This window comes from Pelophylax lessonae (genome assembly GCF_965119305.1).
Source record: "Pelophylax lessonae genome assembly, chromosome: 4".
Lineage (NCBI taxonomy): Eukaryota > Metazoa > Chordata > Amphibia > Anura > Ranidae > Pelophylax > Pelophylax lessonae.
In genome coordinates this window covers 202,401,919-202,426,882 of record NC_138771.1, presented here as the reverse complement: position 1 = coordinate 202,426,882, position 24,964 = coordinate 202,401,919, and the positions used below count along the sequence as shown (strand labels likewise).

At 43.7% G+C, this 24,964-nt stretch overlaps 1 protein-coding gene across 1 annotated transcript in view; it reads right to left on the bottom strand.

The window, feature by feature from the left end:
• Nucleotides 1-24,964, bottom strand: part of TRMU (tRNA mitochondrial 2-thiouridylase) — an 88,361-nt gene that overhangs the window by 45,605 nt on the left and 17,792 nt on the right. The window contains exons 2-8 of the mRNA XM_082256972.1: nucleotides 22,817-22,982; nucleotides 22,573-22,679; nucleotides 18,378-18,500; nucleotides 6,384-6,556; nucleotides 6,174-6,227; nucleotides 6,010-6,076; nucleotides 3,184-3,284 (exon numbers count right to left, since the gene is read on the bottom strand). Coding sequence (XP_082113098.1) covers nucleotides 3,184-3,284; nucleotides 6,010-6,076; nucleotides 6,174-6,227; nucleotides 6,384-6,556; nucleotides 18,378-18,500; nucleotides 22,573-22,679; nucleotides 22,817-22,982 — 791 coding nt within the window. The remainder of the gene's footprint in view (nucleotides 1-3,183; nucleotides 3,285-6,009; nucleotides 6,077-6,173; nucleotides 6,228-6,383; nucleotides 6,557-18,377; nucleotides 18,501-22,572; nucleotides 22,680-22,816; nucleotides 22,983-24,964) is intronic.

The following is a 24,964-nucleotide window of genomic DNA, read 5'->3' as shown; positions in this document are numbered from 1 at the left end:
AAAAAATTCCCTCTGGTTGAGCATGTACATTGCAAGAAGTTTAACAAACCTAACCTTTTGGGTGAAGTTCTGCTTGTTTGCATTCTCTCCCCCCTTCACTGCCACCACGGGTACATGGTTTTGACAGGTACCCGTTCCCACTTCTGGTCATATTGCCATGGCGATCTGAGCCAAAAGTTCACCCCCTCTTTCCTCCGCAGTCTTCTGGGGAAAAAAAAAAAAAAAAAAATCACAGGTCCCAGAAGAATACGGAGCCATAAGGCTTCACTGGCTGTTTGCCTTACTTGAGATGCTGGCGCCTGCACTAGATTGAAGAACCGGCTTGGGTGGGGGATATCACTGGATCCCTGGACTGGGAAGTGTCCTTATATTAAGAGTCAGCAGATACAGTATTTGTAGCTGCTGGTGGTTTATTTTTTGGGGGGAGCCTGGAGGTCCTCTAACTTTGTTGCAGATGTATACTTTTTTCTACAGTAAAAAAATAAAAATAAAAATTAATACATCTCCACATGGATTATAAAATGCAAATCAACCAAATACCCTAGTAAAAAAAATTAAAATGCAAGATCTCTGACAGGGTGGATTGGCTTTACATGCGTCTGGTCTTGGAACACCTGGGTCTAGGTCCCCGAATGACTGGCTGGGTAACGGCGCTTTACGCCTCACCTGAAGGCAGGGGGATATCTTTCCCGATCCGCAACGGTACGTACCAGGGCTGCCCCCTTTCGCCGTTGACCCTGGAGCCATTTCTGGCGAGAGTCAAAGGGAACCCAGACATTGGGGGGGGGGGTCACGGTAGGCCCCACGGAACACAAATTATCTGCCTACGCGGACGATGTCCTTTTTTACGTCACCAGACCTCAGACGTCGCTTCCTGTGCTCATGTCCGAGCTCCGGTCCTTTCATACACTTTCCAACTTCAAAATTAATTTTGACAAGTCGGAGATCCTACCCCTCTCCGTCCCTCCGGACATGGCCACGGCCTTGCAGTCCTCCCTACCGTTCACCTGGTGCCACTCCAAAATTAAGTACCTGGGGGTTTACCTTCCTGACTGTTCCACGGACGTGTTTGGACTCAATTATGTGCCCCTGCTGAACGTGATCCGCAGGGATCTGACGGACTGGACCAAATTGACGCTGACTTGGATTGGGAGGGTGAATGTGCTCAAAATGAACATCCTGCCGCAAATTTTATTCTACTTACAGATGCTACCTGTGCGTTTACCCAGGTCTTTCTTCTTGAGCCTCAACAGCCTGTTTATCCGTTTTGTGTGGAATGGTAAACATCCCCGTCTGGCTTTTACCCTCATGCAGCGTTCCAAGCGGCCTGGGAATCCCCGTGATTCGGAGATCCTACGAAGCGATTGCTTTGCAGCCAATCCTGGACTGGCACCACCACATCCGGGACAAGCTTTGGGTTTCTATGGAAAAATATATGGCAAGCAGGAACCTGGCACATGCTCCTTGGCTCCCCAGGAACACAGAGGCCTCTCCGCAAGGGTCTCCCCATCCACGACCCATACCTTGCGGATTTGGGATGACGTCAATGCCAATGCTGTCGGCGGCAATCCCCCCGCTAGCGCCACTTGGGGGTTTCCCGTGGTTCCTCCCAGGGGAGGATGTTTCCTTCTTTGGGACGTGGGCGTACGGCGGGGAGACGCGCTGCGGACGCTTTGTACAGGAGGGGAGGATGCTGCCACTCTCGGAGCTCAGGGAGTTGACTCACTTCCTTCTTCCTAAGATGGAGGCGATTCGTTCTCCGATGCAGATGTCCCCCTATGAGAAGCTATGCATCTCCAAGGACCCGATCCAGCATTCCATTACGCTGCTGTACCAACTTCTTTGCCCTTCGGACCAGGAGTCCAAGCCCTTATTTGTGAGGGAGTGGGAGAGGGACTTGAAGTGCACCTTTTCTGAACAACAGCTGACCCATATGTACCAAATGACCCACTCTAGCACGGTGGATACTAAGATGCAGGGGAAAAAAAAAAACAGTTATAAAATTACTGACGAGGTGGTACAGGGTGCCCTCCCGGCTCACGCGGATCTTCCCGGGTGCCTCGGACCACTGCTGGCGGGGCTGCGGGGACAGGGGCACCTTCCTCCACATCTGGTGGGGGGTGCCCGCTCCTGCGGCCGTTCTGGGTGGACATTCGGGCACAGATCTCGGCGATCCTGGACGTGGATGTCCCTGATAACCCACGACACTTTCTTCTGCACGTGCTATCCATCCCTCTTAGCAGATATAGGAAAAGTGTTCTGCCGCACTTGTTAAATGCCGCTCGTTGCCTGGTCCCGGTGTTCTGGAAGCAGACAAGGGTGCCTGATAGGGCGGCTTGGATCACACTGCTAAACAATATTATGGCGGCTGAGGAGTGGATGGCCCGGTGTAAGGACCGTTATGACAAATTTTACATGAAATGGGCAGTGTGGATAGACTATACGCCCTCGGGCGCGGGCGGCTCTGCGCCCGTGCCGGTGGCCGACCCTGCTGTGTGATGGACTCTAGCCACGGACACCTGTTGACTCAGACAGTATTGAGACGATGCTGCATTGTTGTTATATCTCTTTTATCATGATATTGCCTTATGACCTCTGGACTCACCTTTTACCACCCCCCTGCATTTCTGCCCAGCTCCTCTCTGCCCCTTGCTTCGTCCTCCCCCCCCCCCCCCCTCTTCGATTTCTGGCCTTGGCTTCCCGTCAATACCTGACCTACCCTTGACATGCATAGCGCTTACAATGATGATAGATGTGTTCAAACGTTGCCTGAAAGGGCCATCACCCTTACTCATTCTCCCTAGTTGCTTTGCACAAGGTTCTTTTGTTTCTTGGTTACAATGGCCTCCTAACCTTAATGATGCAATGTCCAGTGCCCTTGCGGGGTACGCTTCCTTATGTATCTTGTTGTACTAATTCCTTTGCCTTTCTGTTTGTTTTAATGTTTGCATTTTGAAACTTAAATAAAGATTATACAAAAAAAAAAAAAAAATGCAAGATGTCTTTTGAACATAACACAAGGGTTTTGAGCATGGGTACAACATACAGAAAAAAAGTGTTGTGGTAACAATAGCAATAAATCAATACAATCTATCAACAGTTAAGAAGACCATTGTAATTAATGCAATCAAAACAATAAGAATCATATCACAGGTCCCCACACATGGTAATAAAAGCACTTACCACAAAAACTTCTGCTGTGGTCACATCTTTATCGACAACAAACCAAGCATCTTGCAGACCACCAATTCTTGCTCTTTGGCCCAATGTGAAGAGAAACCATCCTAATAAAGAAAAAATAAGTATCACAAGGACTCCTTAAAGCAGGACAAAAACAAAATGCAGAAAACAAAAAGGAACCTGTTGAAACAAATGTTGATATATTTCTTTTTTAATAAAAGCTAAAGGAAGTTCTTAATGAGGGGGTATGATAATTTTTACCATGCAAAACAAAAAAAAGGAGTCCTTTTGTAAAAAGTATAACTGAGTCACTCTACTTTTTAGTGTTCACTGCTGTAGAGAATAATTCAATAAGAAGGTCATTGACAAAAGCATTCCTTTGCAAATGACCTTTTTTTGGGGTCACTGGATTATTACAGATAGCTGACATTTTTATATCAGCCAAAATGGCCTTATGTTTCACACGGTTATTTATTTACATTTTATGAACCGATTAGAAAGATTATTGCAGGACTTGGCAAAGCAAAGCATTCAGTAGAAACAATATAGGAGACTGTATTCTGAATGTCAGCTGTTTGTTTTTGAGAGAAAAACAAATAGCTGAAATATTTTAAACCTGTTGAAGAATATGAAGCCCATATTGCACACTATGCAGTCTGATCTAAAAAAGTGACCCTGTAAGAGAAGTGGTACTGTCATATTAATCAGGAACTGGTTGTAAATTACAGAAGGATTCTCAGGTCTTTCCTAGCATTGGTTCTGGGGTATTGCATTTAGCCAATCACAGGTGGGAAGTGGTTCGAGCGGCTGGGGTGACCAGCTGTCACCTGACCAGTGTTCACGGTGTGGGAAAAGGCCTTCAGACAGTACTCCTTTCAGTCCCATGCCTTCTTTGTTTGCATCCTTGAAAATCAACCCTTAGAAGAAGCCTGCCAGAGCCCAGGCTCTGTATGAGAAAGAGTGAGTAGTTCTTGACAGTACACCACCAGGATATTCAAATAAAAAAAAATCAATGATTTTACAATGAAGCAAATATTAATGGAAAAGCATTGGGTAGTTAAAAGTACAGAGACCGACATTACAGCCTGACCTCGGGAGATTGCATATTTTTAAAAAGTTTGAACTGTTATCCTTTTGACATTTTAAACAAAATTCCAATATTAAATATCATTATTATAATAATAATAATACAGGATTTATATAGCGCCAAAAGTTTGCACAGAACTTTACAACAGGAGGCCAGACAGTACAGTTACAATACAATTCAATACAGGAGGAATTAGGGCTTACAATCTAGGAGATGTGTATACATGTCTATTTAATGGATACTGTTTGCAGCGCATCATACTATTCCCGCACTGTTAAAATTTTGCTTGTGTCCTTGACACAAACAAAATACCAGCTCAGCCCTGTGTATCTATGTGCTCTCATTTGAGTACCCAGTGTTGTGACATCAGTATGCAAATCACCCAACAAATGTAAGTAACTTGTATGGAGTTTAAATAAACTGCTTTTATTTTAGAAAACTTTATAAGCACTATTGTGGTGATTATTTCCCTTTCCATTATGGCTATGGCTGGCATATACAGAGGCACTAAGGAGGAAGAAGGAGGGCCTGAGAGATAAGTCCAGGAAGCAATTTTTGGCCTTACTTTTTTTTTTTTAAAGGGTTACATTTATTAAACTTATGAACAGTACATCCACTGCCAAAGTTCAGCAGTAGTAAGACAAAACATGCCAAAAAAGGCAGTGTGCCGAGATGCAGCTCAGTTAAATACATAACAAAAGGAGGAGGAGAGGTCTGTATCTATACCAAGTAATCATGTTGCAGAAGAAGAGATCAGAAGAGACCAGAACAGTCATACTTTATCAAAACAAGCTTCAGGGTGTAACACATAACATGTTACTGTAGCACCACCCCCTGCCCCCAATCGCTCGGCGTGACAGCGCCCAGGATATCTTCTCCACCCGCTCGCTGTCACAATTTCAAAGTTCTGTGAATGTAAAAACTACAAGTACTGATAGCCTTTGTGGTTGTCAGCTTGTATTTCTCAATGAACTACAAGGACGATGTTGAGCGCTCTGGTAGTCCATTGATTCTTCCTGTCAGTGTAAAACTTAATGCCCGTTTTTTTACCTGCAAAAATGTGCATTTTTAAAAAAAATTTAAAAGGGGAACTTATCTTTAAAATAAAAAAAGTTTACCAGTTTACCAGAATTGTGCATTAAAATGATTATTTCCGTGAAAAAAAAAAAAAAAAAAAATCTCAGCCTTTAGTACTACTTTAATACAAAAGATATTACTCCCACCTTTCATGTAGCTTCATGGCGTACTCCTATTTAAAATATCCTGTACATCCTACCTCTTGCGAGAGTGTGTGATTTTTTGTTTTAACTAAATGCTTAGTGACAGCAGGTGCAGGCAGCTTGTATCAAGCTACTTGCTTATGATGAGGGAGTCTGTCATGCATAATAAAATACAGTCCTGTCTGAAAATATGCAAAACTATAATTTTAGGTGTTTAATTTTTTTTTCTTTATAAAATTTGATCTCGGGAGTCTGATGATGTGTACCAGATTCAACCTCTAATAGTGTATCCATCTATCTCTTCTGGTACCACTGCATATAGATTTTTAAGAATACATTTTTTTAACTTTACATATTACCTACAATTATTCACCACACTTTGTTTTTATCCGATTAATCAATCGGTCAACTAATTGATTATGAAAATAATTGCAAGTTGCAGCCCTACAATAATCAACGTGTTTTTATGTCAAATGTCAGAAGTCACATAAAGGACAACAAAAATGAAAATTTTCTGCGTACCATTGTGCGTTCCCATAATTTTCCCATCTTCAATAGAAACAAAGTTCCCAGGTTGTGGTTCTAAATACTTCAAATAAAAAATAAAAAAAAAAAAACATTAGGCAGTGAACATTGCTGGACACAAAATGATCTTCCTAAACTCCACAGTATTTAAGAAAATGTACCTCAAGTATGAATTTGTCAAAGTTTCTCTCACCAATGAAGCATATTCCCATGCTCTAAATGAAAAAGACATAGAAGAAATGTACTTATTTTTTTATCTGTTGGTATCAGTGTAATTTGCAGATAAAATGTAAAAGTTGTATTATTCCATAAGCCTTTCACTAGATGAATACATTAAAAAAATGATAGAATACAATAAAGAAAGTTCTTGCCTCTTTTCTCTTTAAAACATGATGAAATCCAGCTTCTGTGGCAATTTTCTTTACAAAGTCTTTTGTCAATCCTCCCAGTGGAAATAAGGTTTTTCTCAGTGCATATTGTGGTATCTGACTAAGGAAGAAAGTCTGGTCTTTGAATTGATCAGCAGCCTGGAGAAGTTTCACATCTGTTGCATAACAGAAGCAAAAATAAGTAGTGCAGAGCAACCGCTGGCAAGTTACATCTCATACAATTAAAATTTTTATTATAGTGATCTCTTGAAAGCTGCAATGGCAAGGTTCCCCCGACACAAAATTTTCGTTTTGCCCATTTGCTGCAGCCATTAGAAAACCAAACAATAGTGTCTTCTCTGATTGTACTCCCCTCTAAGTGACACCATTATTGTGGTCATTGGTCTTCACCACTGAAGTTGGAGTTAAAAAAGCCACAAATTGATTAATCCCTATGGAGTGAACAAATGCAAACAGATATCAATTCTGGGTGGAGTTGGCCATTAAACATCACAAAATTGCAAAAGGATGCCAGAAGCAAATCGAGTAGATGTTTTATTAAAAATATCCAACAAACATATTACATTGCCTCACAACTGGTGTACAAACACTGGAGAATGTTTCCCCAGTTGAATAATGCAGCCACAGCGGTTGAAGCCGCTATGGCCAAGTCATATGAGACATTATTGAATTTCCTTTATAGGGGGGAGGTTCCGTCGGAAGGGGGTAAGGTTGTTTTGGCTGTCTCTAAAAAAATAATGGCTATATGTTCCAAGCAGGTATCTGATTCAGCTTTATCTATGTCCCCTAATGCCCCACTTTGGTATAATTCTAATTTGGGTTAAAATTCATAAGGGATCATGTTGGTCAGAGTATAGGATAAAATATGTTTATCAGTTATATGAAGCTGGAAAAAATTAAATAATTTTCCCCAACTGAAGGCAGAATAGGGAATACCCAGTTCCTGGCAACTTAAAAACGCTGCACTGACTTGTTAACCCCAAGCTGGAAGCTCTTATGCTGCAATCAGAACACACTAGGTTGGCTTTAGGGCAAGGGACCGATGGAGGAGTATAATACCTGATCTGACAGAAGAAGAATTATGGGTTGAGGTGCTTGACACTTATGTTGGCATGGTTATCTCTTCGAGAGACAAAAGGATACACATACGATATTTACAAACGTATTATATGCTGCAACGTTTCTTTCAAATGGGGTAAACGGGACACGGCCACGTATCAATGTCAAACCAGCGGGGGAACGTTTTTTCATATGGTTTCCGAGTGTCCTAAAATTAGGCCTTTGCGGTCAAGGGTGATGGAATTTATTGCCGACACATTTGATTTACCAAACATATGAAGCCCGTTGGTCTGACTTTTAGGGGTACTTAAAGACGAAACATTGGATACTAGTACTAGGCTTTTTTGGAGGCTCTTGTTCTACTATGTAAGAGAATTGATAGCATTGAACTGGATGCTTACTGATACTCTGGAATTAGCAGCCTGGGTAAATTGGTTAATTCAAATATTACAAGGTGCTTCAAGAGCCACCACACACAGATGTATCCAGGACATGGGCTACAACGGTCGCATTCCTTGTGGCAAGCCACTTCTGAACCAGAGACAAAACGTCAGAATCACCTTACCTGGGCTAAGGAGAAAAAGGACTGGACTGTTCAGTGGTCCAAAATTCCTATTTTCTGATTAAAGTAAATTTTGCATTTAATTTGGAAATCAAAAGGTCCCAGAGTCTGGAGGAAGAGCGGAGAGGCAGAGAAACCAAGTTGCAAGAGGTTCAGTGTGAAGTTTCCAGTCAGTGATGATTTGGGGAGCCATGTCATCTGCTGGTGTTGGTCCACTGTTTTTTTTTGTCTAGGCCAAAGTTGACGCAGCCCTCTATCAGGAAAATGGAGATGCTGATTTATTTTCCAGCAGGACTTGCCACTTGCCCACACTGCCAATATACCTGGTTTAATTGATCATGGTATCACATTGGCCAGCAAACTCACCTGACCTAAACCCCATAGAGAATCTGTGGGGCATTGTCAAGAGGAAGATGAGAGATACCAGATCGAACAATGCAGATGAGCTGAAGGCCACTATCCAAGCAACCTGGGCTTTAACACCACCTCAGCATTGCCACAGGCTCATTGCCTCCATGCCACGCTGCGTTGATGAAGTAATTCATGCAAAAGGAGCCCCGACCAAGTATTGAATGCATAATATTCTGTACATGGACACTTTTCAGTAAGCCAACATTTGTGTATTAAAAATCCTTTTTTTTTTTAATTGGTCTTATTTAATATTAAAATTTTCTGAGATGCTGAATTTTGGGTTTTCACCAGTGTGGATGGTGGTATGCAGCTGCTACAAACCTGCTGGTTGCTTTATTTATTTGGGGATTGGATATCCTGATATTGTACTTGGTCTCTGGTCTATGTTTATTGCGAATTTTCCGGGGATTGTTAACTAGACAATTGCATAACATTGGGATAGCTACAGTGGATATAAAAAGCCTACACACCCCTGGTAAGATGTCAGGTTTCTGTGATGTAAAAGAAAATGAGACAAAAAAAAATCATTTAAGAACTTTTTGCACCTTTAATGTGACTTATAAACTGTACAACTCAGTTGAACAACAAACTGAAATCTTTTAGGTGGAGGGAAATGAAATAAACTAAAATAATATGGTTGCATAGGTGTGCACACCCTTAAAATACTTTGTCTAAGCACCTTTTAATTTTATTACAGCGCTCAGTCTTTTTGGGTACAAGTCAGCATGGCACATCTTGACTTCGCAATATTTGCCAACTCTTCTTTGGAAAAACACTCCAAATATGTCAAGATTGTGGGGGGCATCTCCTTTGCACAACCCTCTTCAGACCAGCTCACAGATTTCCAATTGGATTCAGATCTGGGCTCTTCTGGTGAAGTCATTCCTTTGTTGATTTGGATGTATGCTTTGGGTCGTTGTCATGCTGAAAGATGAAGTTCCTTTTCATGGTCAGCTTTCTAGCAGAAGCCTGAAGGTTTTGTGCCAATATTGAGTGGTATGTGGAACTGTTCATAAGGCCCCTGTTTCATCTGAAGAAAAACAGCCCCAAAGCATGATGCTGCCACCACCATGCTTTACTGTGGGTATAGTGTTCTTTTTGTGATGTGCAGTGTTTTTGCACCAAACATATCTTTTGGAATTATGACCAAAAAGTTTAACCTTGGTTTCATCAGACCAGAACACATTTTCCCACATGCTTTTGGGAGACTTCAGATGTGTTTTTGAAAACTTTAGCCGGGCTTGGATGTTTTGTTCGTAAGAAAAGGCTTCCCTCTTGCCACCCGTCCCCATAGCCCAGATATATAAAGAATACGGGAGATTGTTCTCACATGTGCCACACAGACAGTACTTGCTGTAGGCCTCTTGGCAGTCTCCCTGACCAGTTTTCTTCTGGTCTTTGCATCGGTTTTGGAGGAACATCCAGTTCTGGGTAATGTCACTGTTGTGCCATATTTTCTCCACTTGATGATGACTGTCTTTACTGGGTTCCATGGTATATCTAATGCCTTGGAAATTTCTTAGTACCCTTCTCCCGACTGATACCTTTTAACAATAAGATCCCTCTGATGCTTTGGAAGCTCTCTGCAGACCATAATAAAGATAAGTATAAAATATACAGGTATAGAAGCTGCCACCAACCAACCCCTAATAAAATAGGAGCCAGAAATGACTAGGAGAAAATAAAAGGCTGGGATCGGCGCTACCTGGTAAATGTAGTAACCAACCATCATACAAAGTGATCTTAATATAAAACCATATAAAATGCACAAAATGTGAACCAATGAATAATAAAATAGTGCAAGATGAAGTGAAAGTGCAATGTGCAAAAGAGACAAAATCTGGGCTAAAAACGTATGAGCCCTAAGAAATGCTTAAAGTGCTAAAGGTGGATTTAGAAAAACTAATACCACAAAGTGCAAATAAATAATTTATTGTGAGGTGCAGGCACTATATATCCAAAATGTGAACCAGGATCTTAATAGCCTGAGTGATAGTATAAAATGAGTAAACAGTGACGATGTAAATAAATTGTATAAATTATGGTGAGGGGAAAAAGGAAAAATCCCCTGTGCAAAAAAGTGCACTTATTTGCACTTTGTAGTATTAGTTTTTCTAAATCCATCTTTAGCACTTAAAGCATTTCTTAGGGCTCATACGTATTGCCCAGATTTTGTCTCTGCTATTTTGCACATTGCACTTCATCTTGCACTATTTTATTATTCATTGGTTCGTATTTTGTGCATTTTATATGGTTTTATATTAAGATCACTTTGTATGATCTAGGTTACTGCATATACCAGGTAGCGCCGATCCCAGCCTTTTATTTTCTCCTACTCATCTCTGCAGACCATGGCTTTTGCTGCAGGATGTGACTAAGAAAATATGACAGGAAAGACCTACTAGAACAGCTGAATTTAATTTGGGGTTAATCAGAGGCACTTTAAATGATGGCAGGTGTGCACTGACGCCTATTTAACATGAGTTTGAATGGGATTGCTTAATTCTAAACGCAGTTACATCCCCAGTTATAAGAGGGTGTGCACACTTCTGCAACCACATTATTTTAGTTTTTTTATTTTTACTCCCCCCCCCCCCCAAAGATTTCAATTCGTTTTGCAATGGAGTTGTACAGTTTATAGGTCACAATAAAAAGGTGAAAAAAAAATTCTGAAAGGATTTAAATTGGTTTCATTTTTCATTTTTTTTACATCACAGAAACCTCACATTTTAACAGGTGTGTAGAATTTTTATCGCCACTGTACATTGTATCTTGCGCCATGCAGCACACCGCCATCCTTATTTGGGCTGTTGGGAATGTATGCCAATGCTCTTTGCTATCAAGACAATGAGGTCCTGAGGAAGTTTTTTGTGAAACAAGTCGACCTCTAACAATATATAGAAAATAAATACTGTTGCAGTTTCGACTGTATGGCTTGTATCATCCAATGAAGCACTCTTTTCATGGTTTATGGAGGCTTTTTAAACGATTTTTGTGATAAACATTATCTTTTTTTATTTATTCTTGTTTCACTGTCCTTCTCCTTTACCATTAAAGTCAGCAAGGTTCCAAGGTTCTTCTTTGACTATGTTAATTATGGATGAGGTACCCACATTGAGCCTACTCTAGCTTTGCGGTATCACTAGCTGTAAGCCATAATCATCAAAATTAAAAAGAAAGAAATGCTTGAAATATATCACTCTGTGTGTAAAGTATCTATATAATATAATATATGAGTTTCACCTTTTGAATGGAATTACTGAAATAAATTACTTTTGGATGATAATTCAATTTTTTTAGATGCACCTGTATTTATGTATTTCACAATGTATATAAAATAAATCACATTCTTTAGGGTTGCACTGATACTAAGCATTAGCGTGAGTATCGGTACAAATGCGCCTGTGACAAACTCACTCAGGATAGGGGCTTCTGGAGGGGACTGCAGACTAGCCTCTTGCCAACTGACTATGGGCTCTGACTTGTAAGGGAACACTGCTGTTTGTGGGGTGTATGCTGGGGGGACCCTTGGAGTAATGTTACTTTGGATTCAAGTCCACATCTCCCAAAGACACACAGACCCTGGGACTCTAGGCCTAGGATCCACGTTAAAGGCCTAGCTGCCTATTGCCAATAGGTGACTTCTCCGCACAGTCAGACTCATAGCAGATGCTAAGGTCATCAGTTTAACCACTGGTCTTCCACACATTGTTGATTGTGCTGATTAACTCACCTATTGTCTACTGTGGGGATGTGTTTACACTTATAATAATGTGTATTGTACTTCATGAGCTAGATGACGGCAAGTCTACTAGTTAATTAGCTCAATTTAATTAAATCACTGTCCTCTAGTAGTTGCTAGTGGGAAAGTAGAATACTGTTTGTGTTGGTTGTTCCTTAGATATGTTAATTATATTTCTGTACACAATTTCATCTGCATATGATAATGTAGTCAAGCACCTGACCTGGTGGGGTATATATTCAGTGTGAGTTTGTTCAATAAAATGTTCCAGATCTTATACAAGCTATTCTCGGCTATTTTTGTATGGGGGCGGATAGAATATCAGATATTTATGTTCAAGACTGAAGGAAGCGGTATTACAAGCACATTGTGGGGTCGCGGTTCTGTTACAGCGCTGTTACCCGAAACAGATACCAGAAGGGACGTCAGCTTGGAAGCAGAATGCCTCCTTCTCTAGCGGGTTCCATCCCCGCCTTCTCCTCCCCTCTAGCGTGTGTTATAGATGAGGGCCTGTTTCGTGTGAAGAGATTCCTCAGGGTTGGTATGAAGAGGGGGTGGAGGGGTTGATGGTTGGTGTGTGTGGAGGGAGGGGGCAGAGTCAGTGTCGGTGAGGTATGCCACTGTGAGGAGCTTCGCTCACTCTGAGGCAAGGACACACCGGGGAAAGATCTGTAACATTTTGTTGAGTGCAGAGTGGGGCCGGGCCAAGGAGGTTAGTGAAGGAATACAGGACCTGAATGTCGCTAACAGTGGACGAGGTGAGCACACCGAGACCTTCCGTATATGTGCGTGTGATGCTCGGCTACAGCCTGACAGGCTCTGTGTGTATGGGAGCCCCATTAATTGCTGGTACGGGGGGTCCTCCGCTCTCTGCTCCTCCATGTGTGATAAATAGATTAGATAGGAGGACTCCGTACACTGCCAGGACTGGGTGTATGGATCCCCCATGCCTTGCAGAGGGGGGGGACACGGGATCTCCCATGCCTTGCAGAGGGGGGGACACGGGATCTCCCATGCCTTGCAGAGGGGGGGGGGACACGGGATCTCCCATGCCTTGCAGAGGGGGGGGGGACACGGGATCTCCCATGCCTTGCAGAGGGGGGGGACACGGGATCTCCCATGCCTTGCAGAGGGGGGGGGACACGGGATCTCCCATGCCTTGCAGAGGGGGGGGACACGGGATCTCCCATGCCTTGCAGAGGGGGGGGACACGGGATCTCCCATGCCTTGCAGAGGGGGGGACACGGGATCTCCCATGCCTTGCAGAGGGGGGACACGGGATCTCCCATGCCTTGCAGAGGGGGGACACGGGATCTCCCATGCCTTGCAGGGGGGGGGACACGGGATCTCCCATGCCTTGCAGAGGGGGGGGACACGGGATCTCCCATGCCTTGCAGAGGGGGGGGACACGGGATCTCCCATGCCTTGCAGAGGGGGGGACACGGGATCTCCCATGCCTTGCAGAGGGGGGGACACGGGATCTCCCATGCCTTGCAGAGGGGGGGACACGGGATCTCCCATGCCTTGCAGAGGGGGGGACACGGGATCTCTCATGCCTTGCAGAGGGGGGACACGGGATCTCCCATGCCTTGCAGAGGGGGGGACACGGGATCTCTCATGCCTTGCAGAGGGGGGACACGGGATCTCCCATGCCTTGCAGAGGAGAAGCCGCTCCTCCTGCCGGCTATATTCTCTGGCAGGTGCCATCCCCGCCTCCTCCTCCCCTCCGGGTAACTGTCAACTCTGCCCCCATGTCTCCCAATGACCCTCTGTTGTGGAAATTGCATATATTACAGTGGCTCACTAATGCATTGTAATGTCTGGTCAAGAAGCCATATAGTCCGTATACACAAGTCTAAATACTTCTGCCCAAAGCTGCAAGAGTCAGTCTCACAGAAACATCCATGAAGCAAGAACTGCTGATTTCCCTGAGCCATGTTGCATAATAGCAAATGGGACTCCATGGCTACAAACTTCTTTTAGTTAAGTATTATATATTTGCTCTATCTTTATCTGTATCTGCCAGTCTTGAATTATGCTCCTAAATATTTTAATAGTTTTGTATGTACAGATTGCTTTTACATAGTAAAAGCACATTTATACACCGCAAAGGTCTAAGTTTCCTTGTTTGTACCGCAAAGTAACCTTGCTAGATAGACGCAAGCAAAACAGTTGGGGGTTCGTCCGGGATTTGAACCAAAACACCCTCCCATCCCCATCTTCTTCCCCCCCTCCCCAGGGATCACAGCCTTTTCCATCCCAACTCTCCCACCCAACAACCCGGCCCTCACATATCCCTCTACCTCCCCCCTCCCACCCTGCCCTCACCCAACTCCCTAGCACCCCCCCCCCCCCACCTCCCAAACCACCCCTCTACCTATTCTACCTAGGCTATAGGTATCGGCCAGTATTTTATAAAAAGGATCGGTACTCGTACTTGGGGTTAAAAAAAAAAAATAGTATCGGTGCATCCCTAACATTAATATATAAACCTAGCAATCAATAGAAAACCATTCAGCGCAATGTTTTCAATGTGAGCATATGTGAGGTGCTAAGGGCCATGATATACCTACACATTGGCTAAGAAGTGTTACACTCCTCTATATAGGCACTACTGATTGTTTATTGTGGGGTTTCTCAGTGCACAGATTGTTATGTATACAGGGCCTTGTGCATAGCTGCAAAATACCTTTTGTTGGGTTACTGCGAAGATTTGAGTTGTCCTGCTTCTCCCTTTTTTTCCTTTTGGTGTGGTTTGTGAGGAGGTCAGTGTGCAACTGACAAGAGGAGTAAGGCCGTCCTTGTACAGCTGCTCCTTAAGTGGTGTGTGTCCTCAAGTGTGGAAACACTCAAATAGTGGCTCTGTCCCCCTGAAACACAAGCTTTTCCACCGTGTGGCATTAGACAAAAACTGCCTGTCTCACCTGCTGGAGCCGTTTACTTGATAAGCTTGGTTTTATTCCACTTTTGTGAGTATAACATTGTTGGGTTTGTTTTTAATAAATGGTTTTGGTGGTAATGCACTAGGCGTTTGTGCCCTCTTGTGTGTATTTTCATAAATCTAGCAGTGCAAAATTAGTACTACACGATGAGGTCATGCCACCGCACCTGGTTTTCGGAGCGGTGGCCATCTTGGTATGTTCGGTTGCTTTATTTTGCTTAATCCAAGTGGAATTTTTTTTTTAGCTGTATGCCTTTTTAAAATAAATAAAAATACTAAACCATTATACGATTTTAGGGCTCCATGTGGGGACCTATTCCCTGTACAGGACGAGCTGCTGGGACATGTATGATCGCTATTGAGAAATCTATTGTGGGGATCAGGAAGTCTCATGTGATGGCATAACTGTAGCAGGCTGGTTTTTCCTGTTTGCTCTGGTGACTGCATAGTGGTGGTGGAATCAGTGCACTTGTGGATACACGTGTGGCATACTCATTGCACTAAGAAGCACTTTGTGATATTTGTGTTGGAAGCAGCCTAGTTTGGACATCTCATTATATGAACTTTATATATTTATGTCTATGATATACTTTGCACTTTTGGCAATTACATACTTTTGTGAATTTTTGCACAGTTGCACTATTTTAGGCACTTTAAATATAATTTTGCACTGCTAGATTTGTATATGAATGTGATTATCTTATTTACTTTTTTTTTTTTTTTTAACACTGTTGCTTTCAATTTTTATATCACTTTTATTGCGGTCACAAAGAATATGACAGATACTCTTTATTGAGAGATATGGGGTTTAACTCCCAGATCCCTCCTCTGCCCTTAAAAGCAATTGATCCTACCAAGATAGGTATGTTCAAATTTCTTTTTTGTTTTTGTTTTTTAAATGGCACCGTTGACATTCAGGTAAAGTGATGTCAGGTCATCCCTTCCGGGTTACCATAGCCGAGGGTCGAATTGGCTTTGTACAACTTTCTGATCAGCTGACAAAAGCAGGAAGTGAGATACCGTTAAAGCTGCAGAAGGCAGCCAGGCGGGTGTGAGGGTTGGATGTCACTTCCCTCGGCTTGTAAAAGCAATCCAGCAGCTAGTTAGCCACTAGGATTTCTATTAAAGAGAGCTGACCGTCGGGTGCAGCAGCAGGCTGCATCCTGGTATAGCCATTTGAAGTCGAGTTACGTACCAGGTACGTGACTGTTCGGCAAGTGGTTAAGGCCTCTTGCACACAGGAGTACAAAAAAAAAAAAGTAACTTTTTTATGGATTGGAAATGAGACCCATGGTCGTCTATGGCAGTGGTCCTCAACTCCGGTCCTCAGGTCCCTCTAACAGGCCAGATTTTAAGTATTACCTTGGGGAGATGCAGACTACAGTACTGCAATCACTGAGCAGCAAATGATATCACCTGGGATGCATTTCAGTTATCTTGCAAATCTGGCCTGTTAGTGGGCCCTGTAGGCCAGGGTTGAGGACCGCTGGTCTAACGAACTATGCACAAAGCTGAGTAAAGATCAGTAATACAGCAATGAAAGCTGTAAAACAAAACTCGAAAATTTTACATGGTTGCAGTAATTTACTCACATACGCAAGTTTACGTGTCTTTAAGCATGTTTACACGAGTATTAGAGGGTGTTGAATATAATCACAGCGTACATGCATAGCGATGCATCCCTCTGCCTGGTCCCATCTCTCCCCCCACCATCCCTCTACCTGATCCCATCTCTCCCACCACCATCCCTCTGCCTGATCCCATCTCTCCCACCACCAGCCCTCTGCCTGATCCCATCTCTTCCACCAACATCCCTCTTTACCTGAACCCATCCTTCCACCACCACCATCCCTCTGTCATGGTTACGTCTATTTTGTGCATTTAGGACAGGAACGCATTTCAGGTTTTTGTTAAAACAATCCACTGAGCAGCCCAGAAATAGTTTGTGAGATTCAGTCTATTCCACATTTTCACAGCTCTTATGGCAAAGAAGCTTTCTGTTTTTCCTCTAGATGTAAAGAATGCCCCTTTGTTCTCTGTAATGAACAAAAAGTGAATAACTTGTAGCCCTCTTTTGGGATGGTTATGAGAATTGCCCTCCCCCAAATATGATTTTGTGCTAAGAGCAAATAAAAAAAATTGTAGTTCTTCTGACTGCTTGAATTTTAGGATAAAAACAGTGGGCATTAATCGCGATGCATCGGGGAATCAAAGACCGGATAATCAAACAAATCGAATCATGAAACCAGTGAAGATGCGCACCCCTAATGAGTATAAATGAGTATATTACAACACTGGCAATGAAGGAGAATTTTACTAGTCTATATGCTTACGCACCTCTACACGCCTATACTCAACGTTACTTCGGTCTTAAAACACAGTGTTTTTTTTTTTTTTTTTTTTTTTAATTCATGGACTTTGTAACCAAGTCCTTGAGTAAGCATCAGCAAATTATGACATCCGTGTGCATGGGGCCTAAATTTAGTTAAGGGTAACTCCACTTTTGTGGGAAAAATATAGCAAATAAAGAAAAAAAACAAACAAACAAACTAGCATATACAATTGCGACTCAAGTCATTTTGTAATTGAAGGTTATAAAAAATTACCTTTCCTTTTCAATCTGCAGCTGCTGTAATTTTCTGAAAATGCAATGTATTATGGCTACCTGAAGGCACTCTGTACACAGAATGTGTACAGAATACCACCCAGAAACATAATTTCCGGCTAGTACGATTGGCTCACCAATTTCCCCAGAAGTCTGCACTAAGATACAAGTCAGATTTCAGGCATCCCCTGCAACGTCGTCAGTTTTAGTGAGACACTCCAAATAGGAAATCACGTCTAAAAGGGATGCAGGCCCAGCAGCTTTCCTCAGCAGTGTCCTGCAGGTGCAGCAGCTGATTGAAAATTATGAAACCACTCCCATTAGACTCGCTTTCCCACAAGGACAGAAACACACAGGGATTTCTTTAGAATCACAAAAGGTAGGAATCTGCAACAAAGTTTGATAAAATCCTTGCAATGTACATAGATCACCCGGTAGGCGGACGCTTGATTCTCAACAAAAGTGGAGTTACACTACCAACTACCCTTTAACAAACATAAAAGACCAAAATATGCAATATGGGAAATCATGAATAAGCCAAATATATCAATGGTGTCCTATCTAAACAAAAATTACATCACAATCTGGAATCTGTCCAATGAAGCCAATGACTGATAAGGCATATACTTGTCAGAAACTGTGGAAATAACACTTACCATCTCTTACTTCAAATCTATTCCTGAAAAGACTTTGAGGACTTTTAATAAATGGATGTTGAAATATTTCTTCATCCTCGTGGGATGTCCTGGCGTAATGTCCAGTGGCTAAAGCATCAGCTCCTAGCACAAAACAAACAGATTGCTTCAACACAAAGACATCTCTAATGTTTTGGTGGTCATAAAATGGTCACCAATTCTTGACAAAAACATCTTTAAGTTTATTGTAGCACGTAAATGTTTAAGCATTGCGAGCAGTCAAGAAAATTAAAGTATAACTAAAGAAAAAACATTTATTTTTAAAATGTTTTAGAGTGGAGAGGGATTAGAACATCCATTAGGTTTTTATTGCTGTTCCAGTGACCGGGGGGGTCCCCCAGGAATTCCCTTAGGCCCCTTTCACACTGACGGACCGATCAAGTCCACCTGTCTGTTTTTCAGGCAGATCTGATCAGACCATCCATAGCTCTCTATGGAGGGGTCGATGTCAGCTGACACGCACTGGCATGCTTTACGATCTGGTCCACTAAAAACAGACTGATGGGGATCTGTCTGGCAGATCGGATAACAGTCGGGTGGAAATGCACAGTCAGTCTGTTTCCATCCGATCGCCGCATACAGAAGAGCAGGCTGTGTCAGTGTCAGCTTTCCATAGCGGAGCGGACACAGACCTGTCATCCGCCTGCTCAGTGGGGATTAGCGGACAGATCTCTTTCTGAACAGGCGGATAAGCTTGGCGGAGTCCGCTCCGTCTGCAAGGGGCCTTAATGTTTAAAAAAAAAAAACTAGCAGGTGCGCCATCAGCAACGAAAGCAATCCTCCAGCTGGCTGTAGATAACAAGACTTTTGATAAAAAAAGGCAAGTCAAAAAGGGTGCTGCTGCTCTCTAGGAATCCTCTGGGTAGCAGGAATACATCTAGATAAAAAAAAAAAAACACACAAACACGAGCGCAAAGCCACCCTAGTGTGACTTATCTTTAATGAAACAACAAGGTTTTGAACCCTTGTCAGTGGATCCTGGAGGGACAAAAAACTTCTTGTGAGCCGAGAAAGACGGGCTACGCCTGCGACGAGGTTCCTTACCCTTTCCAGCCTGTGGAAGAAAGATACTCTTCCCCCCCTGTGAGACTCTAAAGTGTTTGTTACCCTAAAAAAATAAAATTAAAAATAAAAAAAAAAAAAAGGAAGAGATCCGGTTTCCTTTTAGCAGGTTAAACAGCACAGTGCCTGTGCTGTCCAACTTGCTCCTCTGGAAACTGTAAAAAAACCTGGCTGATCCTGCCACTTCTTGTGTCCCCAACTGTGTGCTGGCCACGATAATCATGGCTAATGAGCCCTGACTACTGTGGTCTGCCTGCCCACCCCTGTCATCTCCTCTCTGCTCTCCCCATCCTCTCCTCTCCCGCTCCCGGCCTGTGAGCTTGAGAGTCTGTGTCTTTGTCACCCCCCCCCCCCCCCCCCACTGCTGCTAATAAAAAAGTAAAATGTCACTGCCAGCCCCTCACGTTTAAGCTCCTATTCTGCACTGTATAAGTGTTTGTAAGAAAAAAAAGCATCCAAATACCTTTTTGTAAAGTAGCTTCAGGCTGGTCATGTGACTCCCGGCCGCTGTAATACAATCCAGGGCTACTTCAGGAGGGGCCGAGCGGCCAGCTCTGTGGTCATGCGACGCCCGGCTGACGTCACAGATGGAGAGCTCGGCTCCTCCTGCTGTAGCCCTGGATAGTAGTAGCAGATAGGCCGGGAGTCATGTGACTGGTCTGAAGATAACACAAAAGCTATTTATTTAGGGGCTTCATTTCTTACAAACACTTATACAGTGCAGGATGGGAGCTTGAAAGAGGGGCTGGCAGCAAGGCATAATTTAGGGTTACAAATCCTTTAATGATGTAATCCAGGGTAGCCCTAAACAGTCAATCGCCCTGAAAAGGTAAATCAGTCAGAGCTTTTTTTTTTTTAGAGGTCTGGTCCGCAGATCAACACTTAAGCCACAATACGGGCTTAAAGTACCACTACCAAAACAGACAACCCAGGGTTTAGGGGAGCCGCATCCAAAGAGGCATCACAGATAAACTGCAGCCCCTGGACCAACTGGTCCGTCACTTCAGCAAAGGCAGGGGGGAAGCTGCTCACCCTCTAGGTCACGGCACAAATGTTTAGCCCACTCGGTCAGATTTTGTGACACACCAGGGCAATTGTGAAGATCGGCCTAAGTGCCAAACCAGCAACAGTAAAGATATTGCGGGCCACAGCCTCCGCTTTTCTGTCAGCTGGATCTTTAAAGACCGGTGATTCCTCAACCAGAATCATGGTTGCCTTATTTAACCTGGAAACCAGGGGGGTATTTCACCGCAAAGCGTTTAGGAACCACAAAAGGGACATTTTGGATGCTCCCACTCTTTTGCGACAAATCTGTCAAAATAGGGGGGGGGGGGATAAGGGGGTTTTGCCGCGGGAGACAGCTTGGGAGTGCAAAAAGGGGACAGCCATCTCCGCCGCAGCTTCAGCTACATCCTCCATTTTTAAAGTTTCCCGCACAGAACAATCAGTGCGTCCACCAGTGCCTTCTTGTGCGCAGCTACAGGTGTGGAGAAATCATTCTCATTATCCGATAATTCAGGGAGCATGGCCGCAGACCCCACAGGGTGGGTCCCATCCGGTCCCAGTCAGATTAAGGATCTGATGAGACCGATGAGGCAGGGGAAGGCGGGGGTGCTTTTTGCTAGCCCTTCGCCCAAAAGCTACCTCCACCTGGGACACAAAGGACTCCAGGACCGCCATCAGTTCATCGATAGATGGTTGGGTCCCTGAGGGAGCTGCAGCCTCTGAGAGGGGGTCAGGTGGGGAAACGTGCTCCAGAGACTCCATCATTAAAGAGGGGGACCCCCACAAAAAGTGTCTAGCACTGCAAAAGGACACCCCCGCCGCAATGGTAGAACCATCAGGTCGCCAGCAAACAAAGCACCCCACAACTTGCAGCAGAGAGAGGGAGGGAACCACACCAGACTCACCACCCCACCAGAGAAGCTCCGACTGCATCAGGATGCACTTGCTCCACATGCGGCGTCCAAGGGAAAGAGAAAGACCCTGGAGTCAGCACCAGGGGAAAAAGGAGGAGCTGCCACAGCCGAGATTGCCGTCCAGAGGCTCTTTTGTAATGGCTGCCGCTTTAGCATGTCAGACCAACGAAGAATGTCCGCCGGACTACACAAACATGGCCACCGGCCATTGAAAACAGGCTACAACAAAGTGACCACCACACGTGGCTCCCAGGGGCCCAAGCTGCAAGCACGAGGGAAGGTAGGAACTAGGCACAGGGCCCCCATAGCAGGTAGTGTCCCCCCCCCCCACAGCCGATAGCCCATTCGCCCGCGGCACATTCACAACATTACAATAAACCAGCCCCAGACACATCCCAAACAACCACACTACCCCAGATGGGGGGGGGGGGGAGCTAGATGGCCACCATATTAGGTTGGGGTCTGATGGGAACTCACAGGTCCGACCGTCCCAAGGAGGGGCCCACGTCTGCCACAAAACCCTCCATGGGCAGAGGGGACAGCTACTCACCATGCCAGGAACCAGGCGGGCACCGCTCCAGACGTAACTTTCTAGGTATTGAAACGGAGGGGGCTGCCGGCCAGGAGGGAGGAACACTGCAACTCAGGCCAAGAGCCGGTCGTATGCGATCTCGCAAGGCATTTAACTGAAGAGCTGTGTCCGTCAAAGAATCCTGGAGAGCGGTGTCCGTCAATTAACAAAAGAAAAAAAGGTTTTGCCTATAGTTCTATTTTAATTTAACGAGCAGGCTTTTACTAACTACAGAGACTCCAATAGTGACACATCCCATGTGTAGGTTTCACATAAACTACACTGCTATGGCCATTATTCTGATTCAACATGGCAGTCAGTCAATCTCCTGCAGTCTGGCAAGTCAGTCCGATCAACCCTGGTTTTTTTTTTGTTTTTTGTTTTTTTTTTTAAACTTGACACCAACTTTTTAGAATAACAAAGGCTACATCAGATTCTTAAGAAATTAACTTTTTAGTTATACCATTGTTTTCAGAAAGTATTTTGTTAACATTATTGCTTGCTTGATGCATATTTTGAATATTAGACTGGATGCTGTGGAGGATAATACATGCTATTGGACAAACAGTGAATTTAACCACAGACATATATAAAAAGGACTTACCTAAGTTTTCAATTGCGTAAGTGAGAAAATAATTAAACTTAATATGCTTGTTGCACAGTATATCTGGATTTGGTGTTCTTCCTTTCTCATACTCATTCAGGAAAGAGCTAAAAAAAAAAAAAAAGAAAAATAATATCACAGCGCAGGAGCAAGCCACCAAACTATCACCACCAGCAATGTTCTGGCTGTAAATGTTCATGTTCGATATATTCCTTTACATGGGTGTACAAATGTTAAAAGCTACCTGAACACATCATTCCAATATTCCTTCACATAAGAGACACGATGGAAAGGTATATCCAGTTTCTCACAGACTTTGTAGGCATCCTCACAGTCATTTTCTGCAGTGCAGACTCCGTGCTCATCTACAATGTCCCAATTGTTCATAAATACACCGGTCACCTGATAACCTGAAAGAAAAAACATTATACGTAATCAAAAATGTTCTCATGTCCAATGTGCTACATTGCAATTGTCATTACAAGTGCAACACTTCATGTCATCTTAGGCAGCCACTCCCCCTACAAGCAGCATTTTTTCTGAAGCAGCACATCACAATGCATGGTAGTGCAGTGCTGTGCATTGTGGTGCACTAATGCATTTTGGTCAGAACTGCGTATTACATGTCAACATGTGCAACATGCAATGCAGTCATGTGCACATAAGCACAATGGAGGTAAAAGCTAAATTCAAAGTTCACATACACCTGCACCCTGATATAAGAAGTCAAGACTGTGCCCATTTACTTAGGACTCACAACAGGGAGGTATATATTAACCAGTTCTGGACCAGAAGGATTTGCCCCCTTAATGACCAGGCCATTTTTTGAGATTCGGCACTTTAATGGACAATTGCGCGGTCGTGCAATGCTGTACCCAAATAAAATTTATGTCCTTTTTTTCCCCACAAATAGAGCTTTCCTTTGGTGGTATTTGATCACCTGTACAATTTTTATTTTTTGCGTTGCGCTATAAAAAAAATAAAAAAAAGAGCAACAATTCTGAAAATAAAATATATATATTTTTTACATTCTGCTATACAACATTCCCCAAAAAAAAAAAAAAACATTTTAAAGTCTAATTTTTTCCTTTTAGGCCAATTTATATTCTGCTACAATTTTTGGTAAAAAACAAAAAATAATCGCAATAAGCGTATTTTGATTGGTTTGCACAAAAGTTATCGCGTCTACAAACTAGGAGAAAGATTTAGGTCCTTTTTATTTATTTATTTTTACTAGTAATGGCAGCGATCTGCAATTTTTAGCAGGACTACGACATTGTGGCAGACAGATCGGACCCCTAACTGCCATTTGACACTTTTAGGGGGACCAGTGACAATACTACAGTAATCAGTGCTAAAAATATGCACTGTTGCCCACAGCGCTCGGGGGGCCCTGCTCAGTGTTTCCTGCGGGGCTCCGCTTGAGACAAATGCAGTTGAGGCTTAGGCTGTGTCTGGGCTGCTTGGTGCACCTGGGGATAATCATAACTGTTATGTTTTGATACGTCTTGGATGGTTGTTATCTGAGGGGACATGTGGGATTCTGGGTCACGGATCCGGGGGTGTTCTCTGTCTCCCATTTTTGCTGGGAGGGGGGAAGAGATGCTTGTTTTGGGGGTGGGCCTGCTGGGTGGGGCTCTGAGATATTGGGTTGTTATCTTGATCACAGTTTACATGTCATTACCTGCATTGCCATGTGTTGTTATCCAGGTTTCAGTTGAATGTTCATATGCTTCTTGTTGTTGCTGGGGTGGCGGGAGGGGGATCAGGGAGAACAGTGTTTTTCTGCTTTAGTTTTCCTATTCTCCCTTGTCTGACTCACTTCCCCACTTAGGCCAGTACACTACTGTGACACTTGTCACAAAGTGTACATTGTACTTTTTAGTTGTACACTTTTTAGTGTTGAGGGACCTGGGCGGTCATCCCGGCTGCTTCTGGTCTCTCCTTCTGGTTTCTCTTTTTCTCTTCTTCTGCGTCCACTTCTTTCTCCCCTTACCTCTCCTCCATCCGCCAGCCTTCCCCCCTCTCCCCCTTTCTTCCTTGCTCTTCCCCTTCCGGCCCAGGCGATGGAGGACCTCACCATTTTCTCCTTGAACGCCATAGGCCTTAACACGCCGGAAAAGAGACGCCTGCTACTTGACGAACTCAAACGCTCCAGAGTGGATAGTTCCTAAGCTTATGAATAGATTCTACACTACAGCTTACCACTCGTCCAATGCTGATGCCAAGTCTAGGGGGGTATCCATCTTGCTGTCCTTCAAACTACCTAGGACGCTGGGCGCCACTCTATATGACCCGGAGGGACGGTATATGTTTATTAGGGGGTCGGTCGGGGACGCGCAGCTCACGCTGGCGCCGCTATAGGCACCCAACGACCGACAGAACACTTTTC